Source organism: Gopherus evgoodei, chromosome 6, assembly GCF_007399415.2.
Source record: "Gopherus evgoodei ecotype Sinaloan lineage chromosome 6, rGopEvg1_v1.p, whole genome shotgun sequence".
Classification (NCBI taxonomy): Eukaryota; Metazoa; Chordata; order Testudines; family Testudinidae; genus Gopherus; species Gopherus evgoodei.
In genome coordinates, this window is record NC_044327.1 from 53,689,451 (window position 1) to 53,716,547 (window position 27,097).

Sequence of the window (27,097 nt, forward strand, 5' to 3'; positions counted from 1 at the left end):
AAGGGATATATCAAACAGGATAGGAAGTGGTGAATTGGGGCTGCAATCTCAAGTTCTCACCTGAAGACTCAGATGCATGTCCTGTTCACTGCAGCAGATGTGCAGCCATGGATGTATCACCAGTTCTCTGCAGGCTCTGATGGAGACTTTATTTTTCTGTTGCAGCTGCTGGTTCACCTGTGCTTCTTCACAAAGCAAATAAGGTATATTTGTTTGTTGCTGAAGTAGCTGGCACATATTCCTCCCAGTCTGAATTAGAGGTTGCAATATGCCTCTTTTTTATATCACTGAAAAGCAGGTCTTTGTAAGGATTATGTCCTTTAAGAAGGTAGAGCTCTTTTAACAAAGCTTCTTTTGAATTATGAGTGCTCCAAAAAATTAGACAGTTCAGAAAATTAGAAATATGGCAAATATTTGCTCCCAGAAATTAAAAGTCAGCCTGGGTGATTGTATATAACATCTGCCTTGAGACACAGCAGGTGAATTTTCAGGACAAAAGATTTTGGTATCTGCTTTTGTGTGAAAAAAATGGAAGGGGGTTAAGAATAGGTGTTGTGACTTTAACCAAGAAATTGGGCATTTATACGGATATCAAGAATACCAAAAGTCATCATAATTAATTATACAAATTTTGGAAGGGATATTAAACCTCATGCTTTAGGGTTTAAGCCAATCTCTTATTATCAGACACCAGAATGAGACCCAATGTGGGATGGGACAGAGTATCACATCTGCCTACTACTATGGAAGTATCTGGTTTTAGCCCCTGTCTAAGACGGGACACTGGACTAGATGAATTTTGGGTCTGATCCAGTATGACAGTTCCTACGCATAGATCCACAATCATGGTCCCTCCATCATGCTTGTACATTGCAATTAGATGGAGCAAAATACTATTAAACTAATAATTTATGCATTATGCCATTATTTGTTGAATATATTATTTAAAATGTTGCATTATTCAAGCCACTGTATGCTTACTGAGTAACATCAGTCAAGTAATATAGTCAGCAAGTGATGCATTATTCATCAAATGTTATTTGACAAACAATGTTATCTGATATTCATGGAACTGCAATATACTTTGGATCACACTGCAAAAATAGTGAAACTAAATATACCTTCTTCTGAGAATCAAGGACATGCAAAATTATTCCGCTTCATTCAGCTATACCTGCTTATCATCTCCAACACACTTTAATGTGTTTAAGTGACCATATCAAATTCACTTACTGTTGTTCCAGTGCCCCGATTATTATTGGGGGACAAAAATTAAATTTGATTTACTTCCTGCTGTGGGATGTGTGTGTCGTAGTTAGTACTTTGGGAACGCCCTTATTTAACTATGCACAGCAGCTCCTCAACTGCCAAGAACTCATGGTGCAACTGCCATCTTTCTAGTCCAAGATGACTTGACATGACTCCCTCTGAAATAAGTGCTTTGCTGAATAGGGATTTATTCATATGTTTAAGTGCTTTGCTGAATCAGGCGCTATGGCTGCAACCAGCATCCTATTATGACTTTGATCCCATTTATAACTCAAAAACAAAACAAAAAAAATCCATCTTCGTGTTCTGAAGATTGAGTAAACTTTGAGATCAAGAATCTAAAATGGCTCTAAGATTTTTGCAAATTTTCATTTCTTTGTGTCCCTGTATTTGTCCAATGAAATCACATTATAGCACAAAAGCTGAAACATGGACAAGATGTTGACATTGAAAGAGGCAATTTTCAAGGTCAGGAATAATAGAATGTTTAAGAAATTGCCTTTACGTGAAAACTAGACACCATATTCCATTGGTGAAGTTGATTGCGAAAGTGACGTGGCAACAGAGAAGCCTCTTGTCATTGACCTCCAAAACATCTGGGGAATTTTCCAAATGTGAACGGAAACTCCAGAGTCCTGCAAAATGACCACTTCTACCTGCAGTCCCTGCAAAAGGTCTCTTTGATTAGGGGAACAGGTACTAGTTCTGAGTTTTAGGCCCAAGTTTTCCACTGAAGAGCCTTAGTAAATATCTGAATATGATAATCCTTGTTTAGTGAGACCTCACACCACACTGGGTTGAGGGTAAAGAGGGGCAGTCTTATTACCTCCATTTTCTAGATGACAGGCACCAGGAAGTTTGTGTCAAAGCTGGGAGTAGCCCTCTGATCACTGAAGCACTAGACTGATGTCTCATAACAGTGCTTCAATACTTCATACTTAGGCTAACTGGCCTAAGAATGCTTACTCACCCTTCTAAAGCACTTTGATATCTACAAATGAAAAATGTGAAGCACCAGTATAGCCATATTTTTCAAATGGAGTATTAAGATAGAGTGCATTTCAGGGACTTGAGTGGAAGGCAATAGTGAGCTAGGTATTTCCTATGGAACTCAGAGACCTGGCTCTGACATTTAACTCACTGCAGTTTTCCTCCCAAGACTGTTTTTCTTTTTTTACTAATGCTTGGAGTGAAAGCAGTTAACTTAGTTGCATAATAATTGTGCATATCTTGCCAGGTATGTCTCAGCTTGTTTATTTGGTAAGGTGCACAGTACAGGAGTTCATTACCTCCTCATGGCTGGGTGATGGAGGATGTTTTAAAAAAAAAATCCCTGGGAAATTCCTTAAAGAAGAATGTTTCAATAACCAGTTAATGTTGCTAAGGGACAGCAATGTACTTAACTATGACAAATTTACAAAACCCAATCGCTGAAAAAGCAAGGAAATGAATAATTACAGAAATTCATAAATCTTACACTGACCACATAAGACATTCACATGATTTTCATCCAGAACAAAGAAATACATATATTTTATCACAACAGATTATTCTTTTATTAAAAATCTCAAAATATAAGCATAACACAAACTTCTTATGAAAAAGCAACCAAGTTCTTCTCTGTTTACACATACAGTGATGCCAGTTCTTGCAATTGTATCACAAATCTTGGGATATTTAAGTGTTTTCCTTAAAGCTCCAGCTCTTGGAGTCATGGCACATGAGACCATTAGCCTTCATTTTTTTTTTTAAAACTAAGTTTCTAGGCCCCTTATGGTTGTGGAGAAAACTTGAAAAATGTGACAACCTATGGATTACGAATCAGAAGGCAATTTAAAAAGTGAATAAATAAATCTCCTAATTTTTAACCTAATCTTTTATGTTTGGGGGCATGACTTGTAATTCTGACTGCTTGTGGGTGGTAATACTATATTCATAAACACATTGATCAATCTCAGTCCAAGTCAACATACATAAGTAATTGTAACAGGAATCAGCTTTATGGACTTTTTCTATTAAACAATTTTGTCATGAAACAGCAATCACAAGTCCTATTAAAAATGCTGTTGTCAATGAATTATATTAATTTCCCATTTATTTTATCCCTAAAATAAAATACTTAGATCCTGGAATCAAGATAACAAAATGTGTCATGATGAAAGCTATGTGTCTTTGTACAGGGAAAGAATAATGGATTTATGTTTATTATGTAGGCAGTGTAAGATTTATGAATTTCCTTAATTATTAATTTTCTTGCTTTCAAGTGATTGGGTTTTATAAACTATGTGATAGGTCTGTATGTTTGTCATCACATAGCAACCATAGCAAGGCTTAGAAACAAGCCTTTTGTTTATAAAATTAAAATAGTTTTATATGGTTCTCACAGCTGCAGTTCTGACATTATTTTGTGATACATATTCAGAGCTAAAATGTAATGCTTTCCCATTTCAAAAATGGAATGGTCTGTCAGACGGTTTGATTTTTTTTAAAAATGGTGTTTAGATCCAGTGCTAAACAACTAAACAGTCTTAAGGACTGATTAAGAGTGAGATGACCTTGTGAAGAGACCAAGTAAAAGCAGTTCTCTCCACACCCCCGTTTAAGTAGTACCAAAATTTTCCCTTTTTCAGGCAAGCCTTAGGCTTTGATCCTTTTGGATATTTTAGTGGGGATTTGCTGTTGCTCTCTTTCTTTCTGGGTTTTATATTAAAATATATCTAGTAATTCAGAGCCTCTCTCTTATTTCAGTCATAACTATTCCAATCCTATTACTTTGACTAAAATAAGCAGTTAACTTGGTTATTTACGTGGAGACCAGAGAACATATGACACCCTAGACACCTTCTTGAGGCGTGTGCAAATGTGTTTTATGTTTAAATATAATTCTATCTGCTGATCACCACAATAATATGCACAGAATCTTATATGACAACTGTAAAATTCTACAACAGGCTTAAGGGAAATAGAATAAAACCTGTTTGAGAGACCACCTCCTCATTATGCAACCGCCTGTTTTTACAGTCCTCTCCCAAGTGTCCGCACAAAGAGGGACTGATCCTGCTCCCACAGAAGTCAATGGCAAAATTCCGATGGGCTTCTGTGGTGCAGGATCAGGGCCATAATGAGTACAGCTGTGCTCCACTTTTATTAGAAGGCAACCTCTGCTAATATACTCTTTTTTTAGTCCTTTGAAAAATTTCTCTGTATTCTCTTCTCCCTCTATGTTTGTCTATGTAATGTATCCTGTTTCAAAAGGTATAAAGATAATATTAATAAATACATTTAGATACATCTATCTTGAGGCAGCTTAATGTTCCTTTTAAAACATTTTTTGAAAGATCCTTTGAAAAATCTGAAAAGTAAACCAAGACCAAACTCTTTTGTACAGAGAACATTTAGATATGTAGCTTGATTTTCAAAGGTCCTGATCATCCTCTACTTGTACAGATTTCCATAAATGTTGTCTATACTTAGTGACTCTAAAAATCAGGCCACATATTTAGACGCCTACATATGGATTTTAACTCCTTAATTTAAAGCTCTGATGGTCAAAAATATTGGCCACAAGGCTTGAATCACTTGAACCCAGATTATGTGAAAGGTGACATCTTCAGATCACTAAGTGTTTGCACCAAGTTGTTTGCGAAGTGTGTAGGTTTTTCCTTTTTGGATTAAGAACCAGCCACCACTTGGTAAGAAAAAACGTTAAGAGGAATTCCATTTCTCCCACTAAATGCCCATTCATTCTGTTATTTGGATTAGCACAGATAGCTCCAATCACGCTTCAATCCCACCTTAGAACATTTCAGTTCCATAACTGCCTCATCCACTCTCTGCCCACTAATTCTCCAACCAGCTTGCCTGCCTCCCCCGTCATTCTCCCTCACCCCACGTCTCTAATCACTACTCAAATCCAAGGAGCACAATTCTCACACCACCTCCACACCTTCTGTTTTTCCTCAGGCTTATTCTTCCCCAAATTTTCATTAGAACAAAATCTCACCTTGGACATTCCCTTTTTTTGAAACCTGCTGTGTTCCTAATCACACTGTTTGCTTTCAGAGGCTCCTGTCCCTGGATTCTATTTGCTTGGATTCAGTTGGTCATATTGGTGGGAATGAAAGACTGGTACTTCATAAATACACAACTGAGAAGTATTTGATGTGTAACATGTAAGCTTAATAAAATCCATCTTGTAGTATTTCTTCCACACTTCCTGTACTGAAGTTATTAACCCATTCATTATTTATCAATTTTGCCAGGCTTGGAGTTTCAGTAACTTTTTTTTTTTTTTTGAAGTCTATACAATAGGAGAAATCCTGGCACCACTGAGATCAATGGCAAAATTCCCATTGACTTCAATAGGACCAGGATTTTTTGTTTTTTGATTAATCTGACCCTGAGTGAATGTGGCTTTTTAGCTCTTTGACACTCTAGGAATGGGAGCTATAGAAATGCCCTCAGGTATGCTTATGCAGCAGCTGGGAGGTTTGAATCCCAACTCAGGCAGATGTACAAACACTAGGTCTACTTGAGCTAGTGCCTCAAAATCAGCATAGCTGTGGCCATGGGCAGCAATCCCTGCTCCAGAGAGATCACGTTGGTATCTGGGAATGCAGAAATCCAATTAATACATAAACATTCTCATTATTGCATTTCCTGTCACCAAACTTAATGTTAATAGTTGGGATCTGTCCAGCAGTCCCATAAGACTGACAACTATGTCCCACATTTCTAAAAGTGCATTTGTTTACATACACAGATATGAACAGATGTATGTAAATCCCTGTTTAATAGGCAGCAGGTTTAAAACAAATAAAAAGAAGTTCTTCATGCAGCGCACAGTCAACCTGTGGAACTCCTTATCTGAGGAGGTTGTGAAGGCTAGGACTATAACAGCATTTAAAAGGGAACTGGATAAATTCATGGTGGTTAAGTCCATAAATGGCTATTAGCCAGGATGGGTAAGGAATGGTGCCCCTAGCCTCTGTTTGTCAGAGGATGGAGATGGATGGCAGGAGAGTGATCCCTTGATCACTGCCTGCTAGGTTCACTCCCTCTGGGGCACCTGGCATTGGCCACTGTCAGTAGACAGATATTGGGCTAGATGGACCTTTGGTCTGACCCGGTCCGGCCGTTCTTATGTTCTTATTTGCTCTTGCATAGCTGGTGTTTAGAGCAATTTCCTGGGTTAAACATCAAGATCAAGATACCACTCTAGATTAATGTTATCTTTGTGGTACTCAGATTTTTGTCTTTCCCTCTTTCTAAACTTTGTTCAGGAGGGCCATTAGCTCAGGCTCAAGAGGGCCTGTTAGAAAGTGCAGGAAGAGGGCATCGTCAGCAACTTACCTGCTCTAAAGAGAACAATTAATAATTGTCCCAACTCTGTGCTAGGGGCAGGAAAGAAGCAATAAATTTCTAGTATGAGGGCTCTGTGTGTGGGTTAGATGATGGGAGTAGGGCGGGGGGGGAGGGGGGGAACAGAAGCAAGGCTGAGGAGAACTGGTGCAGTCAGCTGATTCCTTCACAGACTGGCCTCAGCATCTGCCTTCAGAGCATTTAGTCCCTTTATGTCTTTAGGGAAGGCAGAGGAAAAATGGGGAAGCACAGAAGACAAGCTTCAAAAGGCATCCAAAAGCAAGTGGTTGGTTCTGCTGTTTGTAGTTTTTAGGAGAAGCGAACGGTATTGAATCAGTGTCTGGAAGGGCAAAACCATTTTTGCACCCCAGCGTTTTCAGCAGATCCCAAGCAGACCTATTACTGGAACAACATTCATTATAAAATTTGGGTCAAAACTCCATTTGGCAAAAAAAGGTGACATGGCATAAGAAATCAGAAATATTAAACCTGAACAATACTAGCTTTCTCTGTTATAGAAAGGGTTAATACTCCAAGAGTCTAACCATGACATTGTCCACAGAACACAAGTGTTTTCCTAATGTAAGTATTACTGTTATATTATTTCTGAAAAAGAAAAAAGGTAAACCAGCAACTGAAAGAAAACATTTATTGAATCAAAGTCAATACTTTCCTTTTAATATCTACAAGTCAACACTGAACTGACTTTATTCAAGAATGAACACAATGTACAAAAAAAGTATGTTTGTTATAAAAATATGTCAATTTTTTTTCTGGCTACTGAGCTGAAGACATTTGACAAGTGCAAGGTAAACCTGCTCACTAAAATTAATTCGTAGAGTGATGACAAAAAGTGAAAATCATTTTGTAACCCTAGAGTATTTAAAGACTCATTGATAAAGATACATTTGAAACGCTGACCCCAAATCACCGTGCTGTCGTGTTTATGAACTCCAGACAACGGAACATCTCAATCCTGTGTCATCATGAATCAGTACCTGCATCGGTGAAGACTATCCAAGTTTACCAGAACTATCCAACCAGATAATTTATGTCTACCATCGGATTACAACTTTACTACTCCTGAAGAGAGTCAATGGCCTCAACATCCAGTGTATTTGTGTGAATATGACTTTTTGTTTAGTACCAAGGAAAAAAGCAGATGTGTATGTGGTTTATACCAATCTGGGGTCTGTTTCAACACAGAATGGAAATTAGAAAATTAGGAGAGGGGCTAGAAAGCAGAGAACAATAATTGTTAAGTGTATCACATTTACGTTTTTATGTATATTTATTTTAGCTTTCATCTGATTAGGCTCGGTTATGCCCAGTTTGCTAGTTAAAATGTTAAATGTAGTTGAGGATGATTTTTCATATAATTTTTTGAAGTCAGTTAGAATTCAAACCATAGACTTCTGTTTCATATCACCAACAAGGAGGAAAAAAAGGAAAGGACCATTTACAGAAAAATCTGAGAACAGTGCAATATTAAAATACAATTTTCACAACATGTGAAAGAAGAACATGCTTTGGAACCTGAGCAAAAGGCTTCTTACTGACATAGTAAAAAGTCACCCTGTATGTTGTTTTCCCTGGCATCTGTTCTGCCATATCAGTATGTTGCTCTTAGCAACTTACATGGCCCCTAAATATTTAGTACACAGAAACTGCCAACTACTTAGAGAGGTGAACTAAACTTCAGCTAATATCGCAGGCAGTTTGACATGCTGCTACTGGAAATGACCATATAACCTAAAAATTAAGCAAAATTAAAAAAGGAAAAAGAAAAGGAAAGCAGCCAAACAGGATGATGCTTTTTTAAACAGACAAAAAGCTCTACCACAACACTTAGATACGGTACTACACTGGTTTACAATCTCAAGGTCAGCTCTTTCAAAATAAATATACTAAACATTTACAACAAAATGCCTTATGAATGCAAGCTCACTCTTTATTATTTTAAGACCAGTTGGATGAAAACTTAAGACATAACTCTGAAGCAGCTAAGTTACAAGCCCTTCTTCAGAGCCTGCCATGACCCAGTGCCACAGCTAAACTTTTAATCAGCAACAGTATCATCAGTCCGCGGTAACAAACATTTTTTTTTTCTGGCACTAAACAGGCCACCATACAAAGCAACTTCACAAAGCATGCGGTCATCTACTCTGCTGATTTTCAAATGTATGAAATGATCATTGTGCTTGCAGGTCCCAGACCTTTCAAAAACATATATAAACAATGATAGATTAAAAACATTAATAGGAACTCACTCACTTCTAAATTACTGAGGGGGAGCGGGAAATTAAGAGACCCAGCAAAAGAAGAATGCTGCGCATTAGCACTTTCAGAAAGAAAAGAAAAAGATGACCAAGCTAAAATTGGAGCATTAATTTGCTTAATATTGAAAAATGTAAAAAAGGAAAAACAAAAAACAAACAAACAAAACTCCTCAAACCCTAAACAGCTATATGTCCGTGGTTTTGATAGAGGCTGAATGTGCGCATGCCACTGAAAGGCACGGTAGGACCAATCTGACAAATGACATCATCAGAGCAGAACACCAACTTTCACTGGAATAATCACAAGGGGTGAACCATGAGCCATCACTTCTCTCTTGTCATGAACACAGAAAGCAGTCACCAGGGCAAAAGGGGGAACACAGGAAAGAAGATGCAGAAATTCACAAGAACCTATGAAACAAAGAGAAAATGAAAGTTAAACAAAAGCAAGACATTTGAAAATATGATCATGAAGGCTTTCTAAACACTATAACATTAATTTGTTTAACAGCCTTCATATTATGTTTATTTTAGTATGCAGCACTCCTGCAACATTCCTCTTAAATGTGCCATTTAATTATACAACTCACAGTTATAATGAAATGTAGCATGCAACCTGCATGTGCTGCTAAGACATCCAACATACAAAGAACCCTACAGTAATATCTTGATAGATGGGTGTAAAATCAGTACTGAATTATTAAACATATCACTCATCACGGACTACAAAATATGTGGTTATAGAAATACTCTCCTTGTATGGAGCCCACTACCCAGAAACATGCTTAAAATAATGCATCATAAGGGTAGAGTTATTTATAGATAATTGTTTATATTACATTGTAGGATATTCCCCTTTAGCATTCTCTATCAGTGATAAAAAGCCTATACCAGACTGTGTAACACAACATTGGAATGTCTGTAATACTCACTGGAAATGTTTCCCCAAGGTTATCCTGCTTTTGTATCTACAAGTTGCATCTGAACATTTGCAGACATGCCACCTCCATAGCCTCCCTTGGACTGCATTTGGTTCTGAATTGAACTCACCTATAGAAACAGGAAAGGAATGATGATAGCAAATGATAAAGCAGATCAAACGCGAACTGGTGCTTTTTAAAGTGCTCTCTCCCTATTACAGTGAAATTATGTTTGTTTGAGGACATTTCCGGAAGTAGGTTTGCTGGAATTTTCACATCTTGCACTTAGGCAAGCAGGAGAGATGAAGGAAGAATTGGTACTCATTGATTTCTTTTTCCTGGTCCACTAGGAAATTGGTTGATTCAGTCTTTCATCAACCAGTCTTGATTAGTCTCAAGAAAACGAAACGAATCTCTTACTGCTCTCCAATTCTAATCCAAGTGCTTCAGTATATCAAGATGAAAATTTAGCTTCAGATTAGAATTAGGCAGGGATTCTTTGCTGTGCAAGAATGAAGTTAACAATACTGTACTGTTAAAAAAAAGATATACAGAATACTTGCACTGTAGTATAGATTCCATAGATGTAGTTGTATAAACCTATCCAACAGTTCATTGCCTAGGGATTCCTAAACTACTAGAGACCCTTTGGAAGGATTTTTTCTTGTGATGTAGTCTAGAGCACAGATTTATTTTTTCTTCAACTGATCCTATTCCTTCAATAAACAGAGGATTTATTTAAATGAGGCTTCAACATATCAACTTCTCTGGCGAGGATTTATTTGAAGGTACTTTTTAGGCTGACACAAATAAATACATGAAGAAGAAAAGGTTTCATAGCCTATATCTGTAAAAAGCTCATGAGACCACAATTCTCATGTGCTCCTGCAGTATAAATCAAAATAATCACATCTCTCTGAGCGCTTAGGGCAGATCATTTCAATGTTAAGAACAGTTGGAAAAAGCTCTTCATGTACCCCTCCTCCCCCCACACTTATTTCAGTCTCCATCTTTTGAAATGGGACTCACAGCAATAAGGTCCTGTCCCCAAGTGTGATACTTACAATCATTTCAGATGTGTCCTCCCACAGACAACTCAAAAACGGCAGTAAAAAAAACCATGTTAAAACTATGTTAGTGAACCAACCCCTAAACTAAAACAGGGCTATAGCACCTTTTTTTTTTCTGTTCACACAGACAAATGTTTTATAATGTAGATACCCATAGTTGAAAACCACATTTAAAATGGCTCTCTCCTATGTGTAGATAGTTTCCATAATCAACATGAAGAGATCCTATGCTAGAACTCAGCTGGCAACAACCACGTTTAAACAATACTTTAGACAGCATGGTTCTAATACCGAGGACAAAAATTAACATCTGAAGAAAACATGATGGCTGTTTCCCACATCAGCCCAAGGAAATAAATGGTTCAATTTCACATTTCACTGAACTGTGCTCTTCATCACAGCATCTTCTCTTGAGCCTAGGAGCAAAGGGACTACAGGTGGTCAACCCACTTCAGAAACTTTCAGTGTATGGGCAGGAGTGACTCAAAAGACTTAAAGGATGGCATACTTCTTTCATTTCTGATGAATCTTGCCTTAATTAGCCTGGAAACAGATTATTCCACCAAATGCAGGTCTTCAGTATAGGTCTTCCTATGGCACATCCCTGGCAACGTGCTCACCTGGTGGCTATGTAAAACTTTCATACGTTGCTTTATTTTAAAACAGCATACAAATAACAAGTCACACCGCTGAACAAACCAAGAGTAAATTTTCAACAGTGGCCACCTCTGAAATCTTGCCAGGTGCGGTTGTTAATAAATAAACTGTCTCAATATTTGGGTCTCTCTGGCATAGGTGCTGCAGTTAGCAAGTGTCGGGTAGTTAGGGTATCAGTACAGATGCTCAAGTAACCATATCTATTCACCTAAGGCAAAAATCAGCAAGTTTTAAGGCTTACCACCATAACTCTACAATGGGACATCCTATATGAAAATTGATGTAAGTAATATACAACTGTCAAGAACACTGACTGAAAATCAGGTCTATTAAAATGTTGCCTTGGTAATACTCATTTGGAAGTATCATCCTTCTGAGTCTATCAAAAAATGTTAGCGTGAGTGCAGTGAAGTGCAAGTAAGACATTATTTCTTTAAGGTGCTGTGTGTCCCTACGATGCTGTATACGTAAGACCAGGTTGCTCTCCTGAGGAGCTGACTAACTGAGACATAACACGCAGAGGGATAAAACAGCAATGGAGGATGGGGGGAAGAGCGGGGGGGGGGGGGAAGAGGAAAGAAAAAAGAGGGTGAGGATTACAGCAAATAAAGATTACATGAGCTGTTATGTTGCACATGTGTCTTGGTAATTTCTATTTAGTTTTGTTAGCATAAGGGAGCAGGGCAGATGGCGCTGAAGTGGAAGATAACAGTGCAAGGCTATTCAGCAAAATGAGTTTTGAGGAGGAATTTGTAGATGTGGGAGAGTGTTTGGCACCCTCGAATAGGGTGGTCATTAGGTAAAAAGGCTGGGAGTGACAAGTGGGAGTAACAGACATAGGGACAAGGGAAAGCAGTCAGCAGAGCTTAGGGTGAATAATAGGGATTGGGGGAAATAAGGACTCAGGTGTAGGTGAGACCAGCATTGTGTAGCTCAGTACAAGAGAAGCCAGTTTGAACTACACAGAGAAAAATTAAGGGATTCATAAAGCGATTCAAGTACTAAGAAATACAAATAGGTGGTGTAGATGTTTGAAGCACAAAAAAAAAAAATTCCTAGGAGGCCTCACAGAGGACACAGTCAAAAGAGGAAGGAGGTAATGTGGAACGATAGGGAGCAGGAATAGAGCGCTCCAACTGAATACTCTCAATTTTATCTTTGAGAAAACAGCTAGATCCTATGCAGAGAAGGAAGAGAAAGACAATTAGACCTACAGTTCGTACTATGGGGGTGTGAATGTAAAGTCCCTAATTTGCACTATTATACTACAAGTTCATGCCTGCAGCATCCACACAAGGGAGCTACAGCACAGCACACCCAAGTAGTTCAAACTGTGGGGCAGTGCAGACATGCCCTAAAGTGACAAAGAGTTGCCAGGTACTGGGAATACAGGAATGGATAAGTATTGCTGAGTAGGCATAGGGGACAGCTGAATGAAGAAAGGAACTTATATGATGAGGTAACAGGAATTCCTTCAGAGCTGTTCAGCAGAACAAAAGCAACAGCAAAGGTAAGAGCAGGGAAGTTAGATGAATAGTTGGTGCAATGGCCAGAGTATTAAGTGTGGCAGATAGGGAGGATATATAGTTGTGACCTTGTAACATACGCAGTGGAGGATGGGTAAGAAAAGGAGAAGAGGGCTGGGAGGAGAAAGAAGTCAGAGGCTAGAGAACTGAATATTACAGGAGTGAGCGACTGAGGATGAGAGAGAAGAATGGGCAATGTCAAATAATATAAATAGGTGCATCAAGAATGGAGAAATCAGTGTTTCTTGAAGACCAGAGTGGGAAAAAAAAAAAAGACCAAAGCTGAGAGGGCGAGTCCATCCTGACCTGGGGACTAGAGGAGAGAAGAGGCAGATGAATCATATTGGTCACAGATGTGATGTTACTCAAAATAAAGGAAGGAGACTGGGGAGATAGAAAGGACAACCAGTCAATGTTCAAGACAAACGCAGAAGCAGGTTAAGGGGTAGTAAATAATGACCATCTGGAGGGAAAGAAGAGCTGTATCATATGTAGTTTAAAGATGAAGAAATAGAGAAAGGGTCTTCGTAGTCTTTCCTCATTGGAGGACTGCATGCAATTCTGGTCTCCCATGTTTAAAATAGATGAATTCAAACTGGAACAGGTTCAGAGAAGGACTACTAGGATGAACAGAGAAATGGAGAACCTACGTAGCAAGAGGAGACTTAAGGAGCCTGGCTTGTTTAGCCTAACAAAAATGAAGGCTGAGGGTGAGATATAATGGCTCTCTATAAATACATCAGAGAGATAAACACCAGGAAGGGAAAGGAGTTGTTTAAGTTAAGGGCCAATGTTGGCACAAACCACAAGGATATAAACTGGCTATCAATAAGTTTAGGCTTGAAATTAGATGAAGGTTTCTAATCATTAGAAGAATAAAGTTCTGGAACAGCCTTCCAAGGGGAGCAGTGCGGGCAAAAAACCTAAGTTGTTTTATGACTGGGCTTGATAAGTTTATGTAGGGGATGTCATGATCAGATTGCCTACAAGGGCGTATGGCCCATCTGCAACTACTATAACCAAATGTCTCCGATGACCAGTGATGGGACACTAGATGGAGAGGGCTCTGACTTACTGCAGAAAATTTTTCACAGGCATCTGGCTGGTGGATCTTGCCCAAATGTTCAGGGTCCAACTGATCACCAAATTTGGGGTCAGGAAGGAATTTCTCCCCAGGTCAGACTGGCAGAGACCCTGGGAAGTTTTCACCTTCCTCTGGAGCATAGGGCATGGACCACTTGCTGGTATGGACTACAGTAAATAGCGGATTCTTTGTAAGAAGTCTTTAAATCAAGATTTGAAGATTTCAGTGATGCAGCCAGAGTGGGTGGGTGGGCTTCTGTGGCGTGTGATGTGCAGGAGGTCAGAATAGATGATCATGATGGTCCTTTCTGGCCCTAAAGTCTATAAGTGTAAAGTCTATAAGAAAGAGGGATGACGGCTGAAAGTGTCAGGAAGAAAAAGGAGTCCCATGCCACCATAACCTTCTGGTCGGTGGCTGTGGGAAAAGAAAAGTGTCCTAAAGGAGAGGGAACAACTAAATACTGATTCAAAGGTTCTTAATCCTTCAAAAGAATTATAAATTGAAATTAAAGAAAAAATGTATGTTTCTAATGAGCAGGCAGATAAACTGTTTTTAATGAAACTAAAACCACTGCATTAAAATGCAGCAAAAGCTAATTATATATTTATCAACCTATACATCTATTTATAATGGTATGGTTACAATTGTTTTAGTAAAATTGTGCCCTAGCCAATACATTGTTTCAAGAAGCCTTGATATGTTGTTTGCAATGTCAAACCATCTCCTTGGTTTGAGCATTGGCCTGCTAAACCCAGGGTTGTGAGTTCAATCCTGGAGGGGGCCACTTAGGGATCTGGGGCAAAAACTGGTCCTGCTAGTGAAGGCAGGGGCTGGACTCGATGACCTTTTGAGGTCCCTTCCAGTTTTAGGAGATTGGTATATCTCCAATTATCACCTATTGGTATATCTCCTTGTGCCCTTCCCCCAACTGCTATCAAGTAATACAAAGTACCATTACTGCAGCTGGGGAGGCAAACAAGCTGCTTCCTTTCCAGGAAACTACAAATGTCATCTTTTGCTTACCTAACAACTGAAAGTGATTGATTTCCATAGCTCAGCTCAAAGATTCCCACATGCCTTGAATTCCTATACTCCTGCCCTAGAGTCCTCCCTCCCCATTCACTAACACTCACTGTTCCCAATCAAATCTCTCTCCTTAGTGTACCATTAGAGGCACATAAATATATCAAATTTCAAAGGACATCGCCCTTGCCTTGCATTAAAACTTTAATGAGGTGAATCAGATCTTAAAGACTGGTTAACATTTCACAGAAAACACTGAAATAATATTCTGTATAGAAGTCTGCCTTTATATAATCATTCTTAACACGTTTCTCCATCTTTGTTCTTTGTTTTCAAGGACATGTGCATAAAAAAAAAATACTGTCTCTTGGTAGTACATATATTCACTGTTGTTATGCTTTTTCTCCATAGGAAGCTGCAAGTCTTTGCTTGTGACATCACAACAGTTTGCTGTGAGGATAACTGTCACAAGTAGGATTATAGCTTCAGGTGGAAAAATGTGAATTCTTAATAAAACAACAAGACTGATAACATTTGCATGAAAGATCAATAAACTAATGAAGAGAAACAACAAAAATGTGAAATACCATGCATTGTCTGTTGGTCTTAAGGATAGTCTTTTTCTAGTTCTTCCTACACTATTTTGCAATACGAGCTTATGGGAATACACAAATGCCTCATTTCCATTAGCAAAGAAAAAGAGGCTTACTCAGTGACTACCTTATAATTTATATGGCACCAAAAATTGCTAGATAATATTAGTAAACAGAACATTAAAAATTTACTATTTTTACATTCTGATTTAGAATATTTTAAGCATGTTTTAAGAATATTTTAAAGAATGTTTTAAGCACTGTGTTATTCTTCAGTTTTACAATGATCTAACTCCATTGAAATCAACAGTAGAACAGGTGTAACGCAGTGGTGAATCAGTCTTCTAACTATAATTTCTCCGGTCTTTGTTTTAGTATTTGTATGGATGCAGTCTAAGATGGTACAGGGTTTTCTTCATTCATATAAACTTACCGAATTCATTCCACTGAATAAGTCTCCTGATCCTACATGAGCTGTGTGAACAAAGTTTGTTGGCTCTCCAATCATACTTCGGTCAATCCGCCGTCGTCTTTTCTGAAAGGTGGATAAAGAAGTTTTGTGATTGCCATTTACTTAAAAAGCAAAGAATACTTGGATTAAATATAAAATTTGGTGTAGAGTTAAAAGTGAACTGCCCCCACAGAGTGTTAAATGTATTTTTAGCATAAGACCACGAGAGCTCAATTTTTTGGTTAAGCTAAACACAGCGTCAGCCACAATACCTTAGCATGAACCAAAGGGCATGTGATCAAGTATTGTGTTTGGAAGACAGTTCAATAAGAACATTCCTAGTAATAGACAACTTTCCACACACAACCAGCTACACATCAGTAACTTTACTATAATCTAATGCCTATTAAACAAAACAACCCACTTAATTCTTTACACAGAAAAAGCTCTAACCATCTTTGACATTTGGAGTTGCACATCAGTTGTCCCATATTCGTTTACAGTTGTGACACATCAGATGCTCTTGGTTTAATCAACCATTCATCACCATCTTTTATGTCCATACAAAAACACACAACTGCACAAAAATCCTACACTATTTCCAATATGAAGTCATAGCACTAAGAACACATTTTGTGAGAGGGCTCTGATAGGAGCATTTCTAAGGTATCTCTGCATGGATTTACACAGTATAACATATGTTCCCAAAGGTCTCTGTGTATTCAAACTGCTTTCATGCAGCACAGTGATAATACCATGCCTTAATACCATGGCAGTGAATGTCAGATTACATGCTCAGCATACCCTTTATAATGTATTTTACCATCCCTCACAGCATGGGACAGCATTACAATTTTGACCTCAGTTTCCCGTTTCTCGCATAAACTTGCTGCCTCAATTTTGTTAATGTAATAATAGGTAAATGATGAATCAAAAGGAGACAAAATTTATCCTGATAAAGGCTATTTTGGCAGTCTGTCACAAGACCAAAATCTGCACTTAATGCATAAAATGGCACAGACTGCACTGCCCTTATCTCTAATACAGGAGCTGGTTAGATCTAATGCAGCATCATACGCTGCCACTAGCCATTGCTGCAGGCCACTCTCTTGTATTAAAAGATGAGAGCGGCTATGGGTTTCACATTGAACATTCCAGTGTAAGCTAATCACTAAACTGAAATTGAATAAGTATAACAATTGCCATTAAGAAGTTACCTGACTCAGTCAAAGCTTCCCTGTCTGTCAAGGTTTGATCTGTCACCGTTTAAAGGATCAGTATCTATCCCTTTTTGATCTGTGATAGAGACTAGAATCACTTGGAGGTTCGGGTGGGAAGTTTACATGTCTTAACAGTGGGAATCACTCCTGTCAAAATACAATTCCAGCTAAAAGTCACTGTGAATCAAAGCCACAGCTGTGAGAATACATCACAGGATATGCCCAACAAGAGCAAAATATTTCTGGAATTAAAATCAAATCCATGACAAATATGTGCCTTCCTCTCCCACCTGAAGAGTTATGGTATATCGCCATTGGCTCCAAGGTTGGTCTGAGGGCCATCACCATAAAAATGGCCTTCAGCAGAATGTGTCTATCTTTTCTTGTGCGGGGTTTGAAGTCCCTGCAGATCTGGCACTTCTTTTTAACATGAGAATCCCCTCAGACACTTTAGATAGCTAGTTTACAGGTGACTAACTGGCATCAGCTTGCTGCACGGGACATGCCCAGCCTCTGGGGCAAAAAGTCACTCAACAACACTAACTGCAATAACTATACAAAATATGAACAGAGAAAGTCCAGACGACTGAGAAAGAAGCCTTGCTAGCAGCAAAAGAGGTAGTTACAGCAACCGTCATGGGCAGTAAGAAGAAACTAAGAGGGGGGTGGAGCCAGTGGCAACCTTTATACCAGCACATGTGTGTGTGACTCCAGAGGGTGCTAGAGCCAGCCCAACGGATACCACTGAGGGAAATATCTTCAGCAACTGTGCACATGACACACGCACACCTAGCATAGAATGGACATAAACAAACACTCAAAGAAGAATTAATGTAAAATATATTTTATAAAAATAAGCTGTTTAAAACAGACTCTTTAGTAGTCCACTGAACCAGAGAAGAGCCATAGGCTCATGTAGGAAATAGTCTGTTTAGTATTAAAGTCTAAGTTACTCATGATATAAATAGGGAAATAGTCCTGTGATCGACCTGAGAGAAGAGAATTTCAGAATAATGCTTTACATTGAATAAAGTTACTATAATAAAATGGTTCAGAGTTTAGAGCATTTCTTTTATCTCCCACCATGACAGAATTGTGCATATACTACAAGGTTTCAACTACTACTAGACTGATTTTGTGTGTGTCAAATAAACCTGAATTTCAGAGCTGGTAAGAGACACTTTAACAGACTTGTGTTCTGTTGGAATATCTGGTTCTGTCAAAACTGAAATTTCAACCACATTCCATTATGACATTTTCAGCAGAAAATGTTTAGATGTTTTAGTTTAAAATGACTTTGTTTTGAAATTTTAGTTTGTGTTATATATTAAAATATGTCAAAATCGAAATGAAATGTTTCATTTTTGTAAAAACCAAACATTTCATTCAACCCAAAGTGTGTGTATGTGTGTATATATATAAAGTACATGTACACATATACAAACTTTAGAATTTTCCTTTACAGAGAATTGAAAACAACACTGGTTTTCATTCTTATTCTGAACAATGCCAAAATTTCAAAATCTTTTACAAAAAAATGAAGCCTCTGTCCTCTGCAAGCTGTACATATTTCATAGTAATCAGTACCAGAACACCTCCCTTTTTGAGGAGAAAAGTGAGAGTGCAAGCATCAGCCATAACAGGCCTGACTCCAGTACACACCACGAGTCAAAACAGTTACATTGGTGTAATCACTAGTGAAAGTAGACCAGAATCAGATGCCGTGCATTTAGTTATATCAATGTGATTCAAGACTGGAAACAAAGTGTTAATCATTTTCCCCCAACCCCTAATTGATTTGCTCAAGACGGCATAGTCCACAACTCAGCAAAGAACAGAATGGATCTCCTGAGTCCCAGTCCCATTTTCTTAACAACAAAGCCATACATAGCGTGCCCCAACTGGTCTTCCCTGAAGGTTGTAAGTCAGGATTCTAAAAAGCTTCAGGAAACCCTGTTTTTAATACAAGTGCAGACAGGAATATAGTAACATAAAGCTGAGTTATCACATTGTCTACACTAGCTTTTGTCAAAGGTCCCAACTCAGATAAGTAGTTAAGCATGTGCCTACATCCCATTGTAGCAATGTTACTATTGTTCATTATGAACAAAGGGACAGAAGAGACACACCAAGCTGGAAACAAGGCAATGAAATATCTCCTGTCCTTGGGGATACGTAATTGAAAATTAAAGTAACTACTGACTATGAAGTGTTGAATGAGTGCCTTTATATACATAGTTCATATATATGAAGGATACGATACATACATATTCCTCACTGATAGTCTATTTAGTATGTTTAGTCTATGAAAGAAAAACAAAGCAAACACATCTTTCTTTCAGATCAAAGGAACCACTTCAATTTAGTCACTTATTTCAGTTTATCATTTGCGCCTATTTTGCATTGTGGGCTCATGACACACATTAAAAAACAAACAAAATAAGTAAAAATTCTTTTAACCCCCCCCCCCCCCAGCTCCCAACTGTCCCAAAACCCAGCATGGCCTCCGGCTAGCACTTACCTATACCCCAATCTTTATTAGACACGATCAGTAAAATAATTAATGGTACCTGAATTAAAAGGTACATTAAAGTATCATTCTAGTAACAGGATCTTCTCATGTAGGGGCTTCACTACAATGAAATAGAAATAAAAAATAATATATGCATCTGGTGCCACTCAAGAGGATCTGACAGCACTGTAACTACATTAATAAAGCCTTCAGGGAAGTGTTGTAAGTATTCATTTTATAGATGGGGAAGACAAGGCACAAATGGGTTAAATGACTTGTTCAAGGGCACAGAGCGAGTCTACGGTAGTGCCAGGAACAGCACCCAGATTTTCTAAACCCCAGTGCCTCACTGCTGCAACTAAATCCCATTCTTTATTCCACGGTAGATGAACAGCAGTTAGACGCAAAGAGTCCTGTGGCACCTTATAGACTAAACAGACATTTTGGAGCATGAGCTTTCGTGGGTGAATACCCATTTCGTCAGATGCATGTCATGCATCTGACGAAGTGGGTATTCACCCACGAAAGCTCATGCTCCAAAACATCTGTTAGTCATAAGGTGCCACAGGACTCTTTGCTGCTTTTACTGATCCAGACTAACACGGCTACCCCTCTGATACTTGAGCAGTTAGATGCTATCCATCTTTCACAAAATCTAAAAAAATGTATTTGCAGTCTTGTCCTGAATAATTTTTAGAGTGGTAATAACTTTTCTTATTTATGTGGCTAAAATTACTGAAACTTTTTTTTTTTAAAAACACTGAAGACTTCCTTTAACCTGAAAAGTATTCATTTTTTCACCTCTTCTTCTTTCCTGCCTTCCCCAATGCCTCTTCACTCCCTTTTACAAAGCAGTGTCAACAAACCAAGTAACCTTAGACTCAAGAAAGGAAAGAATATATTCCTTCTTTAAAAAAGGGCTCCTGAGAAAGAGACAGAACAAGTAATTCTGAGGCCCATTTCAGAATTTTTGCAATTAATACATATATACAGTAGAATTGCACAGATGCCATGTCACATGCTAGTTGCCACAGTTACCAGGGCAACAATTGAAGCCTTTCCCATTTTGAAGCTGTGAATAACACACTTCACACCCACACATTGTATTGTCTGTTCCTCTTAAAGTATGAAATTGGGATTCAGGATGAGACCAATGTTTGGATGTCATAGCAAGATGATTTTAAAATCTTGAACATTTCTAGCACTTTAGACCCAGAAGTGAGATTAAAAGGTCTAAATACAGTATGTATCCACATTATTTATTGAAATTAAAACAGCAAGCAGTCAAGGTATCGCTCATAATTTTAAAGAAAATACTTTAGTAGTTTCCAGCTCCTTGGGAACTTGAAAACTGTTTCTTCACCAAAATAATCGTTACTGTAGGGTCCTAGAGCAAGGCAGGTGTTCAATTTCATTTCTTCTGGCTAGGAAGTCAGGTGATCTCTCCCAACTTTCTCAGGTTGTATGGGGGGTGGAGAGACATTATTTGAATTTCTCCAGCTATCAGTCCAACCAGTAGCACCACAGCTTCTATCTAAGTTTCATACAAATCTCTCCACCCACTTCCTTTTTTCTGTTCATCTTGTTTTTGTGAATCTTTCTGCCCCTCTCCATATGTTACACAACTCCTTCCACTCCCTTTCACTTCAGATCTTTCCTTCTCTCCCCACACTTCAGTTTGTGTGTCACCTCACACTCATGGTAGCAAGAAGAGGAACACTTCAGTTACTATGCACAGACGGATGCATAGTACTACTTCAGTTCCACGATACAGAATCAGCAGGCAGTCTAGTAGTCAGAGCATTCAGGAAACCCAGGGTACGTCTGCACTACAGGATTATTCTGATTTTACATAAACCGATTTTGTAAAACATATTGTATAAAGTCGAGTGCACGCGGCCACACTAAGCACATTAATTCGGCGGTGTGCGTCCATGGTCCGAAGCTAGTGTCGATTTCTGGAGCGTTGCACTGTGGGTAGCTATTCCGTAGCTATCCCATAGTTCCCGCAGTCTCCTCCGCCCCTTTGAATTCTGGGTTGAGATCCCAGTGCCTGATGGAGCAAAAATCATTGTCGCGGATGGTCCTGGGTAAATGTCGTCACTCGTTCCTTCCTCCGGGAAAGCAACGGCAGACAATCATTTCGCGCCCTTTTTCCCTGGATTGCCCTGGCAGATGTCATAGCATGGCAACCATGGAGCCTGTTTTGCCTTTTGTCACTGTCACCGTATGTGTACTGGATCCCGCTGACAGTGGCGGTACTGCAGCGCTACACAGCAGCATTCATTTGCCTTTGCAAGGTAGCAGAGACAGTTATCTGTCGTTCTGTACCGTCTGCTGCTGTCATGGGTGCCCCCGGCTGAGATTGGCCGGGGGCGCAAAGACAAAAATGTTGTATCTAAAAATAGAGTCAGTCCTGCCTAGAATATGGGGCAAGTGTACTAGAGAACCAGAGAGCACAGCTGCTCCATGTCAGATCCCACAGAAATGATGAACTACCTGCCATTCTAGGGGGTGCCCTTGCAACAACTGCACCCGTTGCTTCCCTGCTCCCCCAACCCTTCTGGGCTACAGTTGCAGTGTCCCCCCATTTGTGTGACGAAGTAATAAAGAATGCAGGAATAAGAACCACTGACTTGTTAGTGAGATAAAATGAGGGGGAGCCAGCCTCCAGCTGCTATGAGTCCAGGCAGGACATTAAGCGGTGCGGGAGAGAGGAGCCCAGCATCCCGCTGCTATGATAGTCCAGGCAGTACAGAATCTTTTCTTTACACATGAAAGGGAGGGGGCTGATGGAGCTCAGCCCCCAGTTGCTATGATGAAGACGGTTACCAGCCGTTCTGTACCATCTACTGGGAATGACCGGGAATCATTCCTATTTTTACCCAGGCGCCCCTGGCCTGCCTCACCTGAGGCTAGCCAGGAGCACTCATGGGTTGATGATTACGACGGATAGCAGACATATTGCACCGTCTGCCACCGGGGGAGGGGAGGAGAGCGGATACTGCTCTTCACTGCCGCAGCATTGCGTCTACCAGCAGCATTCAGTAGACATAGGGTGACACTGAAAAAAGTCAAGAAATGATTTCTTTCCCTTTTCTTTCATGGGGGGGAGGGGGTAAATTGGCGAGCTATACCCTGAACCACCCCAGACAATGTGTTTGAACCTACAGGCATTGGGAGCTCAGCCAAGAATGCAAATGCTTTTGGGAGACTGCTGGGGACTGTGGGATAGCTGGAGTCCTCATACTCCCTCCCTCCCTCCATGAGCATCCATTTGATTCTTTAGCTTTCCGTTACACTTGTCACGCAGCACTGTGCTGTGGACTCTGCATCATAGCCTGGAGATTTTTTTCAAATGCTTTGGCATTTCGTCTTCTGTAACAGAGCTGTGATAGAACAGATTTGTCTCCCCATACAGCGATCAGATACAGTATCTCCCGTACAGTCCACGCTGGAGCTCTTTTTGGATTTGGGACTGCATTGCCACCCGTGCTGATCAGAGCTCCACGCTGGGCAAACAGGAAATGAAATTCAAAAGTTTGCGGGGCTTTCCCTGTCTACCTGGCCACGGCATCCGAATTCGGATTGCTGTCCAGAGCGGTCACAATGGTGCACTGTGGGATACCGCCCGAAGGCGAATATCATCGATTTGCGGCCACACTAACCCTAATCTGATATGGTAATACCGATTTTAGCGCTACTCCTCTCGTTGGGGAGGAGTACAGAAACCGATTTAAAGAGCCCTTTATATCGATATAAAGGGCCTCGTTGTGTGGACGGGTACAGTGTTAAATCAATTTCATGCTGCTAAAATCGGTTTAAATGCGTAATGTAGACCAGGCTCCAGGTTCAATTCCTTGCACTGACACAGACTTTATACTGATCTTGGGCAAGTCACTTAGTTCTCTCTGTGCCTCAGTTCCCAACCTGTAAAATGAGAATAATAGTACTTTCCTACCTCAGAGGGATGTTGTGAGGATAAATACATTAAAGACTCTTAGATGCTCAGATACTATGGCGAGAGGGGCCATATAAGAACCACATTGAGATAAGCTGCAGGAGCAGGTACCAGTAGTAACACCAACTATCCAGTCACCAGTGCTATGGTGTCGTGACATCATATCAGGAAGACAGTGCAGGTAGGCAGATAGAGAATTCAGCAGGATTCTTCCACTTTGATGGCAAAAAGAAATGGGGTGAAGTGCAGGGAAAAAACAAAAGCAAACCAAACTCCTGCAATCCTTCAATGAATGTAAAATTGCCTCGGTACATTTTACAGTTCAATCTGAAACACCTATCTTCCTCACAAAAAATTACCTCCCCCACTCAAATAATGTTATAGACTTTAAATACAGAAACGTCTAGAAAAATAAAGATATTGGTCAACTTTTAAGCTGATAGTTTTTTTATGGGACATTATTAAAGCTGGTAGGCCTGAAATAAGAGCTAACAGTTGAAAAGAATTAAAATTTTGGACCTTTCAGTCTTAAGAATATCCCTTACTCTCCAGAAGGGCACGACCACGAGTTCAAAAGTTACAATCTCTGCAGGAATAAACATGTCATTTCATAGCCTGCACAGTTCAGACGGTTGGGCAAGACAAAGTATTTAGTCAAACACAGCTCACTTTTTCACCTTCTCTCATGAGCAGGATGTCTATGCTCAGGCAGTAAAGTTAATTAATTCAAAGCAAACTCACTTAGCTGGAGAAGAATTGGCAACTGTTGTTCCTGAATCAGTTTTTATCATTGGATTACTACTGTACAGTATGTAAGAGGCATGCTGTTTAAGTACTTTCAGATAATATTTTAATAGTAGGATATATTTGCCAAGATTCTGTGCTCTCAAAAAAGATTTAAAATGTGAAAGAACACATTTTGGAAGTTCATGATAGGATTTCTGAATTTGCTACTTTAGTGGAAGATTACAGAAATGACACTGGCCTCCTGAGAAGAACTGGACAATTTAGGAGAGTTCTCACCAGTCTGGTAATTTTATTTTAAAGTCTTCCACAAAATAATTGGGAGGAAAAGGTCTAATGCATAAAGAATTCCCCACTTCCCCCAAAATACAAAAAGCATACCAATAGTAGCCTGAATACTTAGAGCATTGAGAGCCAAGAAATATCCAGCTAAGACAGAGCAGTGACTGCTTACACAGCAAAAAAAGGTTGTGTGTAAAAAGTAAAAAACAAACAAAATGCAATATTTCAATAGGAATGTCAGGTATCTTTTCCCATACAGATGATCAGCTTATTAACCACTTTGAGAAGGGAAATCTGAAAACGACTCAGGATACTAAGCAAAAGGTTCTAAACTAATTTAATAACAATAATTGCACCAAATTTAATCCAAAAGAGTTTGAATTAAAAGCAGGCACAAACCCATGTAAGAGTCTATCATCCAAAGAGACAAATCGGTAACGGACAATTTAATCCAACACACAGGAAACATTCCATTTCCAAAATATATTTTTAAAGTAATCAAACCGTGGAAAACATTGTTCAAGTAATATAACGGAAAAAGCCATTCTCCTCTTGATGCCTGCTGACCCCTAGCAAACTGTCTGCAGATTACTTGTTTTGGGAAACACAGATAGAATCCTGACTCTCAGGACTACTTCTCTGAATTAAAACCTAGGCTCACGCTGGATTTAACTTGATCAGTTTAGCATGCATAACCTTATCTATACCAGGACTTTTAGAAAGTATTTTAGACCGCCTGAGCTAACACCTTCTAACAACATACCTTTATACCTTAGACTAGCAGCTAGACAGAGCCTAGGAGTTGCTTAGCACTTCACAGGATCAGCCCCCTCAACACAGAAAGCTATAATATCAGCTGGAAAACCTAAATCTCTTTACTTGTGTACTGGGAGTAGTGCTTTAAAAGAAGGCATAATGATAGTGCCAGTCACAGATCAGGAATAGGTGATAAAAGCATGCATAAGTCATCTGTAGCAGAAGCCAAAATAAGAAATTCAAGGAGTACGACAAGATATTGTCATAAGTAAATGTTTGCTATTTTCTAAAACAATGGATCTTTATTGAGTTTTCTTATAATGCAGGAAAAGGGATAAATGTTTCTTTCCTGTGACCTGCTTCTTCATCATATAGCCACAGAAGTGAAATATGCTAGTCCTCAGACAGAGATGCAGGAGTCTAATAGAGCTTTCCCTACAACATCCTTCCCCTAACTAAACGTTCTCTTTGCCTTCTAAATCTTATGAACATTGTTTAACTTCTCACAAACAATTTAACTTGAAATCACAATATATAAAAACTAAATTAATTAAAAAAACATTAACACACACGGCATGTCTAACATTTTCAGTATATAAAAATGAAAATAATTCCCATCAGTAAATTAAACAAAGGGCATTTGATCACATCACCATTTTTAAAACCAATCTCTGGGCCCAAATATAATTTGCTTTCCACTGTGCTAAAATTATAAACTCAAGAGATCAAAACTCACCATTATAAGTCCAAACACATAAAGATCAATTCGTCTCACCAGACAGCTTTAAAACCATAATATATGTTGAGTTTTGCATATAGGAGATGGTTTTACTCAACTAAGAAAGACAGTCCAGAGACATTAGCCCCTTTTCCCCTTTACTTTTAGAGGTTCTAGTGGCATATAAACATTTGATTACTTGCTTTGTGTTACATTTAAGAATATGCACTAACATCTTCTCTGTGTGGGGCACTTCAGGATTGTGCTCTTTTTTGTACCCAGTGGGCATAGCTTTATGGACAATGTTAAAGAGAGAAAGAGAGAGAGAAAGACAGAAAGCATGGTGGCCAGTAAGACAACTTACAGTTAGGGAGTCCAACCCATCCAAGAGACTCTTGTGACACAAGGATCAGACCATTTTAACCTAGGGCCATCTTTCACTGAGACAAAAAAATTGCCATACTGTGTCCAACCCATTTTTAAATAAATAATGGAGATATCCTATCTCCTAGAACTGGAAGGGACCCCAAGGGGTCACTGAGTCCAGCCCCTGGCCTTCACTAGTAGGACCAAGTACTGATTTTGCCCCAGATCCTTAAGTGGCCCCCTCAAGGACTGAACTCACAGCCCTGGGTTTAGCAGGCCAATGCTCAAACCACTGAGCTATTCCC

At 39.2% G+C, this 27,097-nt stretch overlaps 1 protein-coding gene across 3 annotated transcripts in view; it reads right to left on the minus strand.

Moving 5' to 3' along the window:
- Window positions 1-7,265: 7,265 nt before the first annotated feature.
- CDC42SE2 (CDC42 small effector 2) overlaps window positions 7,266-27,097 on the minus strand; it is a 130,810-nt gene continuing 110,978 nt past the window's right edge. For all 3 annotated transcript variants that reach the window (XM_030567499.1, XM_030567500.1, XM_030567501.1), the window contains 3 exons: window positions 16,216-16,317; window positions 9,842-9,959; window positions 7,266-9,320 (listed from right to left, as the gene is read on the minus strand). In XM_030567499.1, the coding sequence (XP_030423359.1) occupies window positions 9,861-9,959; window positions 16,216-16,317 (201 nt within the window). In that variant the 3' untranslated portion in view covers window positions 7,266-9,320; window positions 9,842-9,860. The remainder of the gene's footprint in view (window positions 9,321-9,841; window positions 9,960-16,215; window positions 16,318-27,097) is intronic.